At 46.4% G+C, this 15,957-nt stretch overlaps 2 protein-coding genes and 2 non-coding genes across 4 annotated transcripts; 2 read left to right on the top strand and 2 right to left on the bottom strand.

The window, feature by feature from the left end:
- Positions 1 to 1,170: 1,170 nt before the first annotated feature.
- On the bottom strand, positions 1,171 to 1,243 carry TRNAR-ACG (transfer RNA arginine (anticodon ACG)). Its single transcript has one exon. It is a non-coding gene; the product is annotated as a tRNA-Arg (tRNA).
- A 973-nt stretch (positions 1,244 to 2,216) lies between these two features.
- On the bottom strand, positions 2,217 to 2,288 carry TRNAW-CCA (transfer RNA tryptophan (anticodon CCA)). The gene has a single exon. It is a non-coding gene; the product is annotated as a tRNA-Trp (tRNA).
- Positions 2,289 to 6,807: 4,519 nt separating this feature from the next.
- Positions 6,808 to 9,335, top strand: LOC133222451 (gallinacin-11-like). Its single transcript, XM_061372139.1, has 3 exons — positions 6,808 to 6,953; positions 7,881 to 8,009; positions 9,030 to 9,335. The coding sequence occupies exons 1-3, from the start codon at positions 6,899 to 6,901 to the stop codon at positions 9,155 to 9,157; spliced, it is 312 nt and encodes a 103-aa protein (XP_061228123.1). The 5' UTR covers positions 6,808 to 6,898; the 3' UTR covers positions 9,158 to 9,335.
- A 4,662-nt stretch (positions 9,336 to 13,997) lies between these two features.
- On the top strand, positions 13,998 to 15,793 carry LOC133222450 (gallinacin-12-like). The gene is made up of 2 exons (XM_061372138.1): positions 13,998 to 14,721; positions 15,314 to 15,793. Exons 1-2 carry the CDS (start codon positions 14,595 to 14,597, stop codon positions 15,487 to 15,489), a joined length of 303 nt encoding a protein of 100 aa, XP_061228122.1. The 5' UTR covers positions 13,998 to 14,594; the 3' UTR covers positions 15,490 to 15,793.
- Positions 15,794 to 15,957: the final 164 nt, after the last annotated feature.

Below are 15,957 nucleotides of genomic sequence, written 5' to 3'. Positions count from 1 at the left end.
GGTGCAGGGGAGGCTGCAATAGGATTTAGTTAAGCACAGATTAAGCAGGTTATAGTGATCCCTGGAAGGCAGGTGATCTAATCCCCTGCTCAGAGCACTAAAGTCATTGACATTGGGTCATTCTGTTAGTCAACATCTGAACATCTCCAAGGATGAACGTCTCCGTCCTCCCTGGGACCCTGTTCTAATGTGTGAGCTCTGATGTGTGACATTTTTTCCCTACTATCTAATAGAGATTTTTCATGATATAATGTGATTTTTGTTGAGCTTCATCCTCCATGTCCACAAGAAAAGGTTGGGTCTACTTTCTCTGTAGGCACACATAGCATAAAACAAGGTTATAATCCTTCCTCGACCTCTTGTTCTCTGTATTATAGAAACCTACCTCTCTAGGCCACTCCTCATCTGGGACTCCAGCACCTTCTCATCTGCATGAACATCTCTGGGACTTAATGAAGTCTGCAAATGTCTTTCTTGTCCTGGAGATCACAAAACTGGACATGATAGGGCAATCCCCCATATCAGTACAGGCTGGGGGACAAAGAGATTGAGAGTAGTCCTGCAGATAAGGACCTGGGGGTACCAATGGTGGAAAAACTGAACATGACCCTGCAGTGTGCGCTCACAGCCCAGAAAGCCAGACGGACTTTTTAAAGGTCATGTAAGGATAGGACAATGGGGATAGGCCAGAATCTCCCATTTTAATGTATATCTATTGTGTCTCAACCTCTCATCATGAAACACTATGAAGCATTTGGCTTGATGACCTCCTCATAGATAGCGGAAGGTTTCTATCAGGTACTCATTGAAGCCTCCTCTTCCATTGTCCAAATAAACCCAGTTTCCACGGCTTCTCCTCATACAGCAAATGCTACATTTTGATGGCACTCCACTATACTTGTTCCAGATGACCAACGTTCTCAAACTGGGGGCCCCAAAGCTCTATGTAGTATTCCCAGTATGAAAGATGAGTAAACTGTGGGAGTAATGTCAGCAGTGAGTAGAGAGTGATGAGACAAGGGGCCCAGCTCTACCATAAGATCTGGAGAACCTCTTTCCTTCCTGACGGGCAAGAGGACACCCCAGCACTTTTGCCCTGCAGAAAGCCCCAGGGAGGGGTGAAAGCCCTCGCAGAGGGAACAGGAGGAGCTGTGGCCAGGCTAAAAGCATTGAGCCAGGCAGGAGTCGAACCTGCAATCTCCTGATCCGTAGTCAGGCGCGTTGTCCATTGCGCCACTGGCCCCTGCCCCTCAATATCCCCATGGCCCTGCCAGGTGCTCTGCATCCCTCGTCCTGCAAAACATGCCCTGTGCCCATCACTAAGACACCAAACAACATCCAGTGCAACATGAGGCACTGAAGAACATCAGCTGGATGGCCAGCTGCTGACACAACCCCTCTGCTCCCTGCTGCAGCCAGTTTGCTTTACCTTGGGATTGAGCTTAGGCTCTGTCTGGGGGACCCTGTCAGACGCCAAACCAGTGTCAAGACAAACGATGTTCCTTGGTGTCCTGTTGACTGCCCAGGAAGTAATGTGTCCAAAGAACCCTATCACACTGCCAAGAGTCACCTTCCCTTGGTTTATCCATGGTCACTGCTTCTGGTCATTTCCTGTCCTTCCTTCATTTGGGCATGCCTTTCAGGAGTATTTCTTCCCTAGCCTTTGTGTGGGCTCTGAGATGAGGCTGAGCAGATGAGAGCTCCCCAGATCCTCCTTCTTACTGTTCTTGAAAAACTCCTGCTGTTCATCAGAATCCTGTCTCTGTTTCTCTAACCCTACACTGAACAATTATCCTTCACCCCCTCCAGAAATGCCCTGGGCTGAGTGTACCCCCACATCTTACCCTCCCAGGCAAATATTGCCTGAGGGTAAGTTCAGGTCCCCCAGAGTGACTGAGCTTGCATTTATGAGGCTTCTTGCACTTCCCTAAGGAAGAATTCACTTCCTTCTTGATGAGGGAAAACTGTAGCAGCCGCCCACCACAACTCCTCCCAGCATTGGCCTCTACTACAGTCCTGATCCATAATCTCCAACCAGCACATCACTACACTTGGCTTAAAGAAAAGCTCTGGGCATCACCTTTTCTCCCTCAGCCCCTCTCAAGGTACCCCCATACGGGTAGCTGTTCTATGCCTTGCAGAGCCCTACCCCTCACACAGGCCTACCCCCAGAAAAGCAGGGTGAATGCAGAGGGTTTCCAGTGGTGCCCCAAGGCTGACCCCGGTGTGATTCGAACACACAACCTTCTGATCTGGAGTCAGACGCGCTGCCCTTGCGCCACGAGGTCAGGGTGGAGGTGTGGATCCCCAGCACGGACCCTGGCCTGGGCAGTGGGGGTGTCCTCTCTATGGGGACTACCCCATGGGTGTCCAGGCACCCCCAGAAACACTGTAGCTGTGGAGTGGAAGAGGTAAACTGAGGACAGAGCAGCCAAAGGCTTTTTGCAGTGAGGAGTCCAGGCTGCAGGATGAACGTGCAGGGCGGGATGGGGTGATCTGCAGGCTCAGGTACAGCATCTTAGGGATGCTGTGATGTAAGAATGGCGGTCCAGGGCACAACACAGAGAAGGGATGTGGTCCCCTCCTGCAGCACAGCCCGAGGTAGGCTTTGTGTATATACCCAGAAAAGGTCATGGAGAATGTTAAGAGCAGACAGCCCTTGGGCTTGGTCCAGCCAGAGCTGGACACTATAGCTCCTGATGTCCTGCCACAGCCACAGCCTCGTGTAGACTCATAATGGCAGCTGGACCTTCTACAAGGAAGGGAAGATGTCCCACCAGTGCAAGCAGGGTCCACCAACAGTGTAGGCAAAGCCCACTGCTAGCTCTGGCTGCCCAGCCCTTTCCTCATGGGTGGTTAGTGCAAGGTTGTCATGGACAGAGATGTCAGAGAGGAAGTGAAACCTTCCTTCTACCTCTCCAACTCCATGCCTACCCCAGAATCATGAAGGAAGCTTCTCACTACAAGTCCATCTGGGGCAAGGACAAGCTGTGGGCACAATACTGGCAGGGGTCAGCAGTGCAATGGACAAAGTGCCAGGAGAACCTCACCTGGCTCCTTCCCACAGCCTGGCCACGGTGGAGGTGGTGGGGATCAGGCTGCCATGGTATCCTTTGGAAGTGGTGGGTAAGTGGCCTTGGGTTCTGTCCTGCCTCTGGCTTACCCCTCTCTCTGCCATGTATTGTGCCAGCAATAAGACATTTTTCTATCAGAAATCCATCTGGCATTTTTCTTGAGCACAGTTATTGTTACACCTCATTGTTCCCCACTGCCACACCTTAGGCTTTATATCACAAATTCTGACACCTTTGCCGTTCCTGTTTGCCCCACAGCCCATATTAAAAACCTTGGAGTTAGAGCTCTGACACTGTTATTAACATGTCTGTTTCCTTTTAGAGAATTGAACTATTTTAGTATACACGTTTGTGATGCAGTGCTGAATCTATTGTTATTAAGAATGATCCGTTTCAGAAAAATCCTTTAAAAAGGACAAAAAAATTGACAAAAATTGAGAAAATGGTTTGTAAGTGCAAATAAAAATTACAGCACTTGAAGGAGGAATCACACAACTGATAGTTCAATAGATGTGTTCATTTTATGCAGCTGATATAGTTACCTAGTTATGCTAAAGACAGTTTGCTTGTACTGCATGCCCAGTGAGCTGCTTCCCCACCAGCAGTGTGTACTGTGTATAAATACATGAGATGTACAATATTTTCCTGGATGGAAAGACCACTTCTCAACTGGATTCGATTCCTATTTGTGGACAGTTGTTTAGGAGCAGAGCCACAGCACTCTCACCCAGGCTAGTTTTAGGGTACATTTCTACATGGAAATGTTATTCTCTTGTGAAAATAAGAAATCTCAGCAGAAGACTCTGAAATCCTGCATTTCCAAGCTTTTGACAATGAGCTTTATTTAAACAAATATAATAAGTGGCATGATGTGATTATTGCTCTCTGACTGTATGAGGCAGGACTGAATGGCAAGGCAGGAAGTGCTAGGTTAAGGTCTCCTGGGGTGGGATGCTGCTTTGAGAACTTGAGTATGTCTACAAAGCAGATGGGTACCTCCACCTTTGCTCCACCTTCAAAGGAGAAAGCAAAGCTCTCATTAGTACTATAACTACAAAGGGGTTTGAAGTTACATAAATGATAGAAAAATATATGAAGTTAGAAAAAAGTTAACTTTATAGTTATGTACTTATCCTGAAAGTGAGCAACTCCAGTCCCTAAAATTCGATGTATGAAACCAAAAACCCTTCCTGCTCTTCAAACATATTAATAATCCCCACGCACTTAACACTGTGAATGATCGGTGCCGAAGTTGGAGCAAAGGGACAGGCATCTATATCTCCACCTGAGCAAACCCTGCCCACAATAAGGGCTTTGGCGTCTGCTCCCCGCCAGGATGTCTTCCCGCAAGAGGGAGCCATGAGCCAGTTCATGGGCTTCACAAGCTGCAAAGCCAGGCTGGAGGTGCATTTTACTATCTTCATGCAGGAGGTGCTCCAGTCCCCTGATCATTCTCGTGGCCCTCCTCTGGACTTGTTCCAACAGTTCCATGTCCTTCTTATGTTGAGGACACAAGAACTGCACACAGTACTCCAAGTAAGGTCTCATGAGAGCAGAGTAAAGGGGCAGGATCACCTCCTTCAACCTGCTGGTCACACTCCTTTTGATGCAGCCCAGGATACGGTTGGCTTTCTGGGCTGCAAGCGCACACTGAAGCCGGCTCATGTTCATTTTCTCATTGACCAACACCCCCAAGTCCTTCTCCTCAGGGCTGCTCTGAATCTCTCCTTTGCCCAACCTGTAGCTGTGCCTGGGATTGCTCCCACCCAGGTGTAGGACCTTGCACTTGGCATGGTTAAACTTCATGAGGTTGGCATCAGCCCACCTCACAAGCATGTCAAGGTCCCTCTGGATGGCATTCCTTCCCTCCAGCGTATCAACCGAACCACACAGCTTGGTGTCATCGGCAAACTTGCTGAGGGCGCACTCAATCCCACTGTCCATGTCAGCGACAAAGATGTTGAACAAGACCAGTCCCAACACCAATCCCTGAGGGACACCACTCGTTACTGGTCTCCAGCTGGACATTGAGCCATTGACCACAACTCTTTGTGTGCGGCCATCCAGCCAGTTCTTTATCCACCGAGTGGTCCATCCATCAAACTGATGTCTCTCCAATTTAGGGACAAGGATGTCATGTGGGACAGTGTCGAACACTTTACATGAGTCCAGGTAGATGACATCAACTGCTCTACCCCTGTCCATCAGTTCTGTAGCCCCATCATAGAAGGCCACCAAATTGGTCAGGCAGGATTTCCCCTTAGTGAAGCCATGCTGGCTGTCACCAAGGACCTTGTTGTTTTTCATGTGCCTTAGCATGCCTTCCAGGAGAATCTGCTCCAAGAGTTTGCCAGGCACAGAGGTGAGACTGACTGGTCTGTAATTCCCTGGGTCATCCATTTTCCCCTTCTTGAAAATGGGGGTTATATTTCCCTTTTTCTGGTCATCGGGAACTTCACCTGACTGCCATGATTTTTCAAATATGATGGCCAGTGGCTTAGCAACTTCATTTGCCAGCTCCTTCAGGACCCGCGGATGGATTTCATCAGGTCCCATGGACTTGTGTACATTCAGGTTCTTAAGATGGTCTCGAATCAGTTCCTGTCCTACAGTGGGCCCAAGGTCTTCATTCTCACAGTCCCTGCGTCTGCCTTCCAAGACTTGGGTGGTGCGGTTGGAGCATTTGCCAATGAAGACTGAGGCAAAGAAGTTATTAAGAACCTCAGCCTTCTCCAAATCCAGGGTAGCCAGTTCTCCCGATAGCTTCTGGGGGGGGCCCACATTTTAAAACTTTTGATCATTGCATCACAAAGCAGGACCTTACAAACGATTGTATAACCTTCTCCTTTTTTATGACTTTGTTTTTGTTGGTTTTTTTTTCTTTTTCTATGAAATGCCACAACCAGAAGCTCACAATTGGGAAGAACATTTTAGGAATTGACCCAGTTGCCCACATATAGAGATTAGATCCATTTGAGAAGCCTTGTGACAGTAAAAATATTGATATCTGACTGGGGCTGGCAAATATCATGCAGGAGTTATGGGGGATCTGCACCCTCATGGAGCAGAAGCTGGAGGCCAGATGGGATCCCTGCGGTATCTTTAATTACAGTAAATGCCCTTAGCTCTGGGCTTGGCCTGCTAAGTAGAAGTATCTACAGTGCATGTTTCTTCATGCGTGTTTGCTCCTGAGGCCCCACTATATATCCTAAAACCACTAGTTAAACATGTCATTCCCACATGCCCTCATCCATTGCAGATTCCTGCATCTTGGTATCTGAGTACAGCACTGACCAACAACACCAAGCAGTCAGTTATCCGCACAGTATTGTCCAGTGCCATTTTAAGTAAGTTAGACCATACACAAGGCCACTCCTTTTTCTCTCTGTTCACATGAATATTATCTCAGGGGTCCTGTGTCTTACCAAGCAGTCCCATGAGATTCTTTGGATACCCTAAGGCAGCCCACAAGAATTAAGCCTATATATTTGAGCAACTGAATTGAGTCCATAATAACAACCAAGTAATATTTTCATAAAGAAAACTGGTTGTTCAGTTGGTTCAGATTTTATTTTTCCATTGAGGAAATCATGCAGGAGGTAGGGAGGTGCAGTTACTCCACTTGCTTTTGTGACCCTCTGCCATTGTTCAGGTTTAGCCATGTGCAGCGGTCAAGCTGTACTCCTTGCCTTCCACTGCCAAGGTTCCCTGGACAATCAGGTCTGTTCCTACAGCCCTATAAACACAAGAGTGTTCCCTCATCCCCTCCTGAAAGGTTCTGGTGTTGTGGACCTGTCTCTACACTGCAGCTGAGACTTTCTACCATGAAACTCTTCTGCTTCATGGCTCTCCTCCTTTTCCTCCTCCAGGCTGTTCCAGGTAATGGGGAAGATCCATGCTGGGGTCTGCCTGCATAGGAGGTATAACTCGTGCAGTAGTGCAGAATGTGTTCTGTGCTCCTCAGCTCCTTTCATTAGGGCCGTTCCTATTTCTCAGTCTAGAAGCAAAGTTAACTTTTAACTTTCCCACACAAGCCACAATCAGGTGTTGGCTCTTTCTGACTCTGAAATCCCTTTATGCCACTCTGTGGCACTATTAGAAGATGGTGCCATGGAAGTCGTCTGCCTCTTTTTACCCCCATGGTCATAAATTGTCCCCTTTGTGTAAGGTAGAGGAGTGACAGAGGTGTTCTCTCATATTACTTAAGTTGAACTATGCCAGTGTAGTTTATTTACTTTAGCTCTCTGAATATGCTGGTTTCCCTTCCTCAGCCATTCTGCTGCACTGACTCATTTAGTGATTGTGCTTTTAGCCTTGTTTTTCTTCATGCTTAATGGAACTCCCCATCTTGGAGTAAGGCTTTCGGAGGAGGAAGGAACTGGGCAAAGTGATTGTTTCTGTTACAAGGGGCTCTGTTATCAGCTGGGGAAGAGTCCAGCTTATGGTTTTTTTTAAGGCATATGAGGACCATGCTGCCCCTTGCATGACCAACATGCAGCTTTGCAGTCCCAGAACTTAGAAGCATCCAAAGGCTGGCCTGTCCCTACCCACTACAGTGTGCATGCCCAGGATATGTTCAGAAACTTGCCATCAACAAGTACATTTTTCCTTAGTTGTACAAAGCCTTCCTTGGAGTCATGTGAGGTCACATGAGTCTTCTCAAAACTTCCGGAAAAGCTGGCTTGGATTTTGGGGGTATTGGTATCACACCCTTTGTTGGGGTCCATGGGGTTTCAGCAGAAGGAATGAGACCATGAGAAATGGACCGATCCTGCAGCACAGCTGGGAATCCCATTCTTCCTGCAGGTCTTGGCTTGCCCAAAGACACCTTACGTTGTGTTGGATACCACGGTTTTTGCTTCCGATCAAAATCATGCCCAGCACCATTTGCTGCATTTGGAACGTGCTCTCAGCGTCAGAAAACCTGCTGCATAGGTATGGACACCCTGTTTGCATACATGTAGAGATGTGTGTAAACCCTGCCCAGGCAGGCTATGTTGGGAGAGGAGATTGATAAAGTCAGCAAAACACACTCTTACTGTCTTTGTCTCCTAATGGCTTTAAGCTGTCTTCTCCCATATAAGAAGATGGACATGTCTGTTCCTCCACTAAGGTTAGGATGGAGCACAGGAACAGGATTGCCATTTTGGGCTGGACTAATAGCACGCAGCCAAACATCCCGACTCCAACAGAACAGATGTCCGAGGAAATAAAATAGAAACTGTGGCACACCCAGAGTCCTCCTTCTTTGATACATCTTCCTTTAACCAGCTATTGGGGACTGCTGACTGCATCCACACTGCTACATTAAATAGGTGCCAGCTGACCTATTCCCCTGTAAATTTATCTAACTCCTTCTGGCCTTGCTTATTTTTGGAGCTCCTCAATAGGCAACATACACCATTAATCAATACATGCTTTATAGTCAATTGTGCTACTCAGACCTAAGGTTCATCTGATCTAGCATCCTGTATCTCTCCATGGCCAGAAGTGGATGATTCTGTACAGTGATTGTGTGTGTAAAGTGGCTATTAATGATAACCATGTAATTACACTTCCTTATATATTCTCCTGGCTTTTCTGAATTTGCAGATGTTTGTATTTAGGCATCTTTGTCTTTAAAAGACTTTACTGGATTTCCCCCTTTAGATTAGGAATTCCTTCTGTTTTAAAACTTCTTCCTCTACAGTTTTATTCAGTGCCACCCATTTCTGTAGTGCAAATGAAATGCAGTCATTCTGCATCCACCTTCTTCATACCTTTACAATATCCCTCCTTCAGTTACTTCTTTATGAAGCTGGTGGATCACAGATCCCAATTTTAGCAGAAGTACGCTGATAATCCCCGTAGTCTGTGTCTTTGCTTTTGGAGACACAGTGACCAGATGCTTTCCGTGTATGAGTTGGTTCAGTGGTGTAATGCTTTATGTTCTCATTTAAATCCTTTTCATTGCAGACACGACATCAGATTTCCATACTTGTCAAGATGAGGGGGGTCATTGCGTACCTCCAGAAATCAACTGCCTGGAAGAGCAAGTGGGACTTTGTCCTCACAGAGAATGGAAGTGCTGCACAGAAGTGTAATGGAGACCTCATGGAATTGTAGAAAACCACAGAAATGCATGGCCAAGAAAACAAATAAGTGCTCTTCCTAGTGACGTAGAGAAGATGCCTGGTGTTCTCAACATGCAAAGTGTATAATTAACTAGAGGTGACATGTTTCTTTATGTAACAAAGACAATAAATACTAGATAAACAGGTATAGCAGTTGTGTATGCATGGGAAGAGGCAGAATGTCTATTAGACTCACACACAGAAACTTTGCTGTAGCATCCTTGGAAAACAAATCCGTTGTAATTCAAACTTCATCTCCCTCCCTTTTCTGTCTTTCTTACTTCTTTCCTTCCTTTTCTTTCTAACAGAAGGCAATGTCTCCTCTTTCTGTTAAAGTGATAGAAACAAGGACAGTCCAACTGGCATGGTTGGGCTATGTCTACACTATTCAACTACCATTCTCCAAAGCAGGATGCCACTCAGCTGCTCTTCCCACCTCCCTATTGCTACCAATAAACTGTATACCCATTTCAGCACAGCTACCACCTATAAAAAGTATTCATGTGTGACTGGGCATATCTATCAAAAACTATCTATCTAAACCCATTTTATGCAGTTTGTGCTTCTCTCTGTGGTAAGCCTGAATCTATTAACTGGAGGGATGGGGATCAATGAACATGTTTTGATCAGACAGAAGATGGGACGGAAGGTATCAATGAAATCATTTGCAAATCAAACCAAGATCCACGAACAACCAGAGGGTAGATGTACCTTTGAGCAAACAATTGTTCTTTGCTTCCACAAAGCATTTGGACACATGTGTAGCCCTAAGCTCCTGAGTTTTCCTGATGACTTCAATGGCTAACATCATACTGCCAGTCTGCCAGTCAGTGCAAGCTGGGGATAGAACCCAGGTCTTCTGCAGCCCTTATCTCTTCCATATGCATATATATATATATGTATATATATATATATCTCAACTCAATCTCACAAAACTTGGTACATTTTCATGAGAATTCAGTATCCAAATTGTTACAACTGTTCTAGCAAACTGAGCAGTCTCAGGGCCTCTTCTCTATACCTGAAGCCAAATATCATAATCTGGCCATGCTCATCCTCTCTTCACCACCAGAAACAGACGGCTACATCCAGACTGTCTGGTGGAACTAATCCCTCATCCCAGACACACTTGGCAATTGTTTGGGAGAGAAATAGTTAGACTGGACCAAAACCTTTCCAGGGATATGCTAAGCATTTAATAGTTTGGATGATCAAATCCCAGTGCTTGTGTCCTGCCCTGTTTTCTTTACTAATGAAGATATACTGAAGGAGTTTAAGCTTTGATAAAGGGAAAATGCATGAGAGGAGATTAATACATTATTTTTCTAACTAGAATTATAGAAAAAAAACCCAAAAACAACAAAAAAACAACCAATCAAATTTTAAAAATCCTTCTTTGTTGTGGGTTGTTCCTTTTTTTAATCAAATAACCTGATTTACAGCCTACTCCATGACTCACTGAAATCAAGTTAAGTCAATAAATGGGTTTTAGACTCTGCTCCCATTGAGTTTTCCCACATGTAAATACACCCCCACTACCACAGCAGAGTCAGCCTCTCTTGTCTGGTGTCTCTATAGGCTTGCTTCCCACCTCCCTGTGCCTCAGCAGTGGTGTGCCCATGCAGGACTCTGCCTACATTTGGGTGTCTGGTGAGAGGCGGGGTATGTTAACATCATGCCTGTGGTCCTGCGCAATGATAGATAAGGTCTGGTCAAGGTTACACCATGCTCTGCTGCTGGCATGAATATCAGAAGGAACTGTAGAAGATGTGGTGTCCTGAAAACATCCCATTCCAACAGGCACAGCAGCCATGGGAACCTCAGATCTTCTTCAGTGAGTGCTCCCTTGTCCATAATCAACATAACGACAGTGATAATGAAATTACTTTCTTGCTCTGCCGTGTCTTGCTTGCCTCTCATTCATTTCTAAAGAACACTTTTTCATCTGAGACTTCGAGGTGAATTTATGTCAATCAAAGTGGAATTTGCTGCCACGTTGAGCATGAAGTTTCTTCCAGAGGTAATGTGAGGACACCATCCTCACATCAGTCAAGGACAGTGGTGAACCAAGACACTGGTTCCAGAGAACAGTACAGAGGCATCCAAAAAGTTTAGATCAGAAGAGGACCTAAGACTTCCTATGTCTTACATATGGGCTCTCACCATTAAACCTTACTTTCATTTTATTTCTTTTCCTGACTTTATTTCCATTATTTTTAGCTGATTTTGGTTGGATGGTAGAAGTTTGTAGATGTTTGCTGATTTATACAAGATCTTCATTACCTTGAGTCATGAAGGAGGGCGATGCTTTAGTACAGGGGCAAGAGGCACTGCAACTAGCAAGTTAATGGCTTGCTGGAAGATTTCACTGAGGTGCCATCAGATATAAGTCAGTAAAGAATGAAGTCCCACATCAGGGTTTGTGTGCAGATAAAGCATGCAGGAAAGAGTGCACTGTCTGCACATTTCCCAAAGAAACTCATCAAGGGACTCACCAAGGTCACCATAATCATGCATGAAAACCCTCCAATGGAAGCAGTTCACCCACCCACAAAGGCACACTGCCAACCCAAAACATGGAGTGACCTGTGGGACTGGAAGAGACCCATGGCCCAGCAGCACAGGAACTGTTGGAGGACAGGGTCCAGTGGCTACAGCTGTCCAGCCAAGCATTTATCAGTTCTCAGAAGATCCTGGGCCAATGCCAAATGAAAAGACCTATGGTCAGATTGGCAGATGGTGTGCATCCACTGGCTCCTATGTCATGACGAGGTTTTAAAGCCAACACCATGTTCTTCCAGCCTTCCTAGGACACACACCACTATTGCTGGCTGCTGTCCATGGGCTGGGGTTATCCAGGGGCTGGAGGATGGGTTCACTGAGGTGTATAATCCAGCTCTGCCAAAGAGGCGGAAAGGATCTTACCTATCTATGTAAGCAAAGCCTTAAATCCCTGGCACTGAGTTTCTTGCCTTTACTGCCCTGTTTTTATAAAGAAATGCTTCTGTCCAGTCCAGTTACAAAATCCAGCATTAGTACAGTACATCTGTACCAACACATTACCCCTTGCTTTGCACTTCTGAACATCTTTTGAGACTGAATGATGCGGCAAGAGCTTGCACGTAAGAGGTGGGAGATATTGCCAAATGAACACCTCACCTGCTTGCTTTTTGCCTGTGTAAATAATTATTTGGGGTTTGAGACAGCAGTTCGCAGGTGTTGGGCATTGGATTTCCTGTACTGTATTTGTAATCATTTTATTTACACCCCATTTCCACCCTGGAGTGAATAAAGCCGCAAGCCTTTGCTCCATCATTCAGACACAAAGCATGTCCAGATGTCACCCTCTTTAGATCACAAAAGACCCCCTCAAACTCTCCTTGCAAGGCTGACCTGATCCACACTGTCATGGGCCACAGAAAGAGCAAGAAAGCTCTTTCAGCTCCAGGGTTGTTTCACTACCCCACATCATTAGTGAGTGGACCAGCCTGTGAGACCAGACAAGCTCTGTCATCAGTTACAAGGCATGAAGAGGATGAGGAGAGGGGCAATGCTGCTTGGGAGGGGGCAACAGGGAAAAGCCAATCCCATACCCCTCTGTCAAAGCAGAAAAGCAATACATCAAACAAATGGCCTGGGGAGAGGAGGCAGAAACATCCTGTCCTTTGCAAAACATGAGCAGGCTTAGCTGGAAATTATTACCAGCCTGCAGCAGACAGTGTGCTGACTCTGATGTTACCCCAAGATCAGTATCTCTCCAGCATGAAATGGTCCACAGAGACTGGAGCTCTTTTGCCAGACCTGCCTTGCAGGTTTGCCCCTGCCTAGCCCAGAGGAGAAATCTAAACACTGCAGTGTTCAAAGAGTGGTGTAAAGGTCCCAGGCCAGCTCCTTGCCCAGGAGAACAGTCCCACTCCTAAGGGACTAGTTCTCACTCCAAGAGGGTGGATGGACCTATTTTTGGTCCAGCAGGTGACCATGGAGTAATGGAGTAATCAGAATCATAAAATCACAAATCATAGTATGATTTGGGTTAGAAGAAACCTTAAAGATCTAGTTCCAACCATCCTGACATGGGCAGGGACACCTTTCACTAGACCAAGTAGAATATTAAGTGGACAAGGAAAATTAAGGGTTTGCAAGTACTTGACCTCCCTAGATCAGGACTGGTCAGCCTTCAAACAAGACGCTTTAACCCATCTGAGCTTAGAGTCAGATGAAATTTGTCTTTTGCCCTTTTTGACTTTAGGACCAGACTCAGTTGCCCCAGACCTGAACACTGGTGTCACCTGAGGTGGCCCAAGGTATCATTCTGGCCTTCTGTCACTCATGCAGAGATCCATAATGCCCATGCATCTCAAATGACATCCATCAAGCTTTCCATACCTGCTGATCCAGGACAGCAAACTTTGACTCTGTCAAGTGGGTAGATTTAGTTTATATATTAGGAAGAAGGGTGTGAAGTCACTGGCACAGGGTGCCCAGAGAACTTGTTGCTACACCATCCCTGGCAGTGTTCAAGGCCAGGATGGATGGGGCTTGAAGCAACCTGGTCCAATGGAAGGTGTCCCTGCCCGTGGCAAGGGGTTGGAACTGGATGAGCTTTAAGGTCCCTTCCAACCCAAACCATTCCATGATGCTGTGATTTTATGATTCTATCAAATGCATCTAAATGACATTGTTTTAGGGAGAATGAAATTTGTAACCTTGATCTTTCAACTATCCAGCTTAGGATGTATTCACATGAACAGTTACATTAACACAGCTGAAGAGACAGCAAAGAGCAGGACGAGGCAGGGGCAGCAGCCAGGCAAGGGTAGCTGGAATAGCACGGGGCGATTTTAGAGCAAGAACTGCATAGCTATCACATAACTACCACCAAGTGGTGCATTGCTGAGCTAGCCAGCTACCTCTTCCACCAGAGCTGTGCTCTCATCACACGCAGGAGTGCAGCCTCCTAAATTCCTGGGAAGCCAAAGCTGGAATAGCATTTTTGGCAGGAAAAAATCACACCCAGGTTTCAGCTGGAGAAAACATTCACACAAGCTCAGATAAAAAAGGGACCGCTCCTGGCCTGCACCATTCTCCTTGTTGCAGTTCCTCAGGAGTCTTCCTTTCAGGTTGCCTACCACCCATCAGCTTCCCAGGGACTTTGCTGGCTGAAGCTGAAGAGCATCCTCCTGAGCTTCTTTTCCCACTGAACTGCCTGCAGTTGGCAACCTACCAGTCCAAAATGGCAACTGACAGAAAGAGGAACTGGGGATGCTGATAACCAGTGAACGTGAAGCAAGTCATCATTGTTTGGAGCCGCAGCACTGGGTCGGAATGACATGAATGGTTTTCTCAGCAGCAGACATTGTTCCTGAGACTGGAATATAATTAACTCCTGCCTACTCCCTCTTCCCAGATGCTACCCAGTGTGCCAGCAACACACAGAGGCTTCTGCATGATCTCAGGTCTGCACTTTTCCAGCAGAACCAAAGCAATGGAGATCCTTTGGTTCATGTTGATCTTCATCTCCCTTATGGGTCATGGTAAGACCAGGAAGGCTGAGGGTGGTAAACAGAGGCATCTGGGAACAGGAATAATCTTTTCTCACTGTTTAATCAAATCAAAATATTATGGGTGTTGAGGAAAGATGTCCTCTGGTTTCTGGATGAAGCAATGGATGAGGTACTTTGGCAAAATGCATGTTTTAATCCCTTGGGGTAGTGCAAAACTGTGCAGGGAAGAAGCTGTGAAAATGGGGAACCTCACTGCTTTTGTAGGAGCAGACTGGTTGGAGAAGACCTAAGGAGGTGACCTTGCTCTGGGGAAGTATTTCTGCCTTTTCTCAGGCTGCACTTGCACCATTGGTAGGGCAAGGACAACCGCTCTGACCTCTCATGCATGGTCAATGCCAACGTCCTGAATAAACAGCTCCATGATAAGATGTTCCTTGAGTGAGGCTGGCTTTGCAGCTTGGTATTTTTAACACAGATGTCTGAAGCTGTCCTTTGGGACAGGTATCCCATCTGTGCTCTATTCAGCCGTCCATGCAATGCAGGCTCCATGCATGCTCACAGTGCTGGATTGGCACAAGAAGCCCCATGTGTTGACCCACCAGCTTGCCACTTCTTTTTACAGGAGATGCTCATGGACCATTAAGCTGTAAGCATGAAGGGGGCGCGTGCCACTGTAGGCAAGACAGGGGCTTTTGCCGACTTGGAACCTGCGAACCTGGTGAATATCTGGCTAAGTACTGCTTTGAACCCATCATTCTCTGTTGCAAAAATCTGACATACTCCACTGCAAAGAGCTGAAGGTTTCCAAAGGAGCAAACTGCAGCACATGGAGAGCTGCAGGAATGAGGAATGATCTGCTGTTGGGAAAGAAATCCTTTGCCTTTCCTGTCACTGTCACTCTTCTGGGAGAGCATAGCTATGGGATCACTCTGAACGCATCACTTCTTGCTTTTGGTGGGACTTCCTAGGAAACACTGTGAAAAGAATAAATTTGGGCCATCTAGGCCACTTATCACCCCTTTTGGCAGCTGGTTGTTACCTGTCATGCATAGGAGACAAATTGCCTTCTCTTTACCTGAAAGCAATAAACATGAAGTTTATGGCAAATGCCCATCTGTGACTCCTGCTGACATTCAGCAAAGCTGCGGGTGGTGGGACACACTCTTTTCCACTGGCCAGGGCTGAACACAGAGCACTGTGACTTTGTCTTTTTATTTCCCTTCCTCAAGAAAAGAGTTGCAATGGGGGCAGCCGTTATCCCATTGC

Source organism: Neopsephotus bourkii, unplaced genomic scaffold (genome assembly GCF_033783945.1).
Source record: "Neopsephotus bourkii isolate Nb327-2 ecotype Australia unplaced genomic scaffold, CSIRO-AGI_Nbou_v1 NB_1600, whole genome shotgun sequence".
Lineage (NCBI taxonomy): Eukaryota > Metazoa > Chordata > Aves > Psittaciformes > Psittacidae > Neopsephotus > Neopsephotus bourkii.
Note: the sequence above shows the minus strand (reverse complement) of the source record. Positions and strands in the feature narration are given on the sequence as shown.

Bases quoted from the DNA above. Each gene is read 5' to 3' on its own strand.
- LOC133222451 (XM_061372139.1), top strand. From the start codon at position 6,899: ATGAAACTCTTCTGCTTCATGGCTCTCCTCCTTTTCCTCCTCCAGGCT. The intron at 6,954-7,880 runs GTAATGGGGAAG...TTCTTCCTGCAG, and splicing joins CCTCCTCCAGGCTGTTCCAG to GTCTTGGCTTGCCCAAAGAC. The intron at 8,010-9,029 runs GTATGGACACCC...TTTTCATTGCAG, and splicing joins TCAGAAAACCTGCTGCATAG to ACACGACATCAGATTTCCAT.
- LOC133222450 (XM_061372138.1), top strand. From the start codon at position 14,595: ATGCTACCCAGTGTGCCAGCAACACACAGAGGCTTCTGCATGATCTCA. The intron at 14,722-15,313 runs GTAAGACCAGGA...TTCTTTTTACAG, and splicing joins CATCTCCCTTATGGGTCATG to GAGATGCTCATGGACCATTA.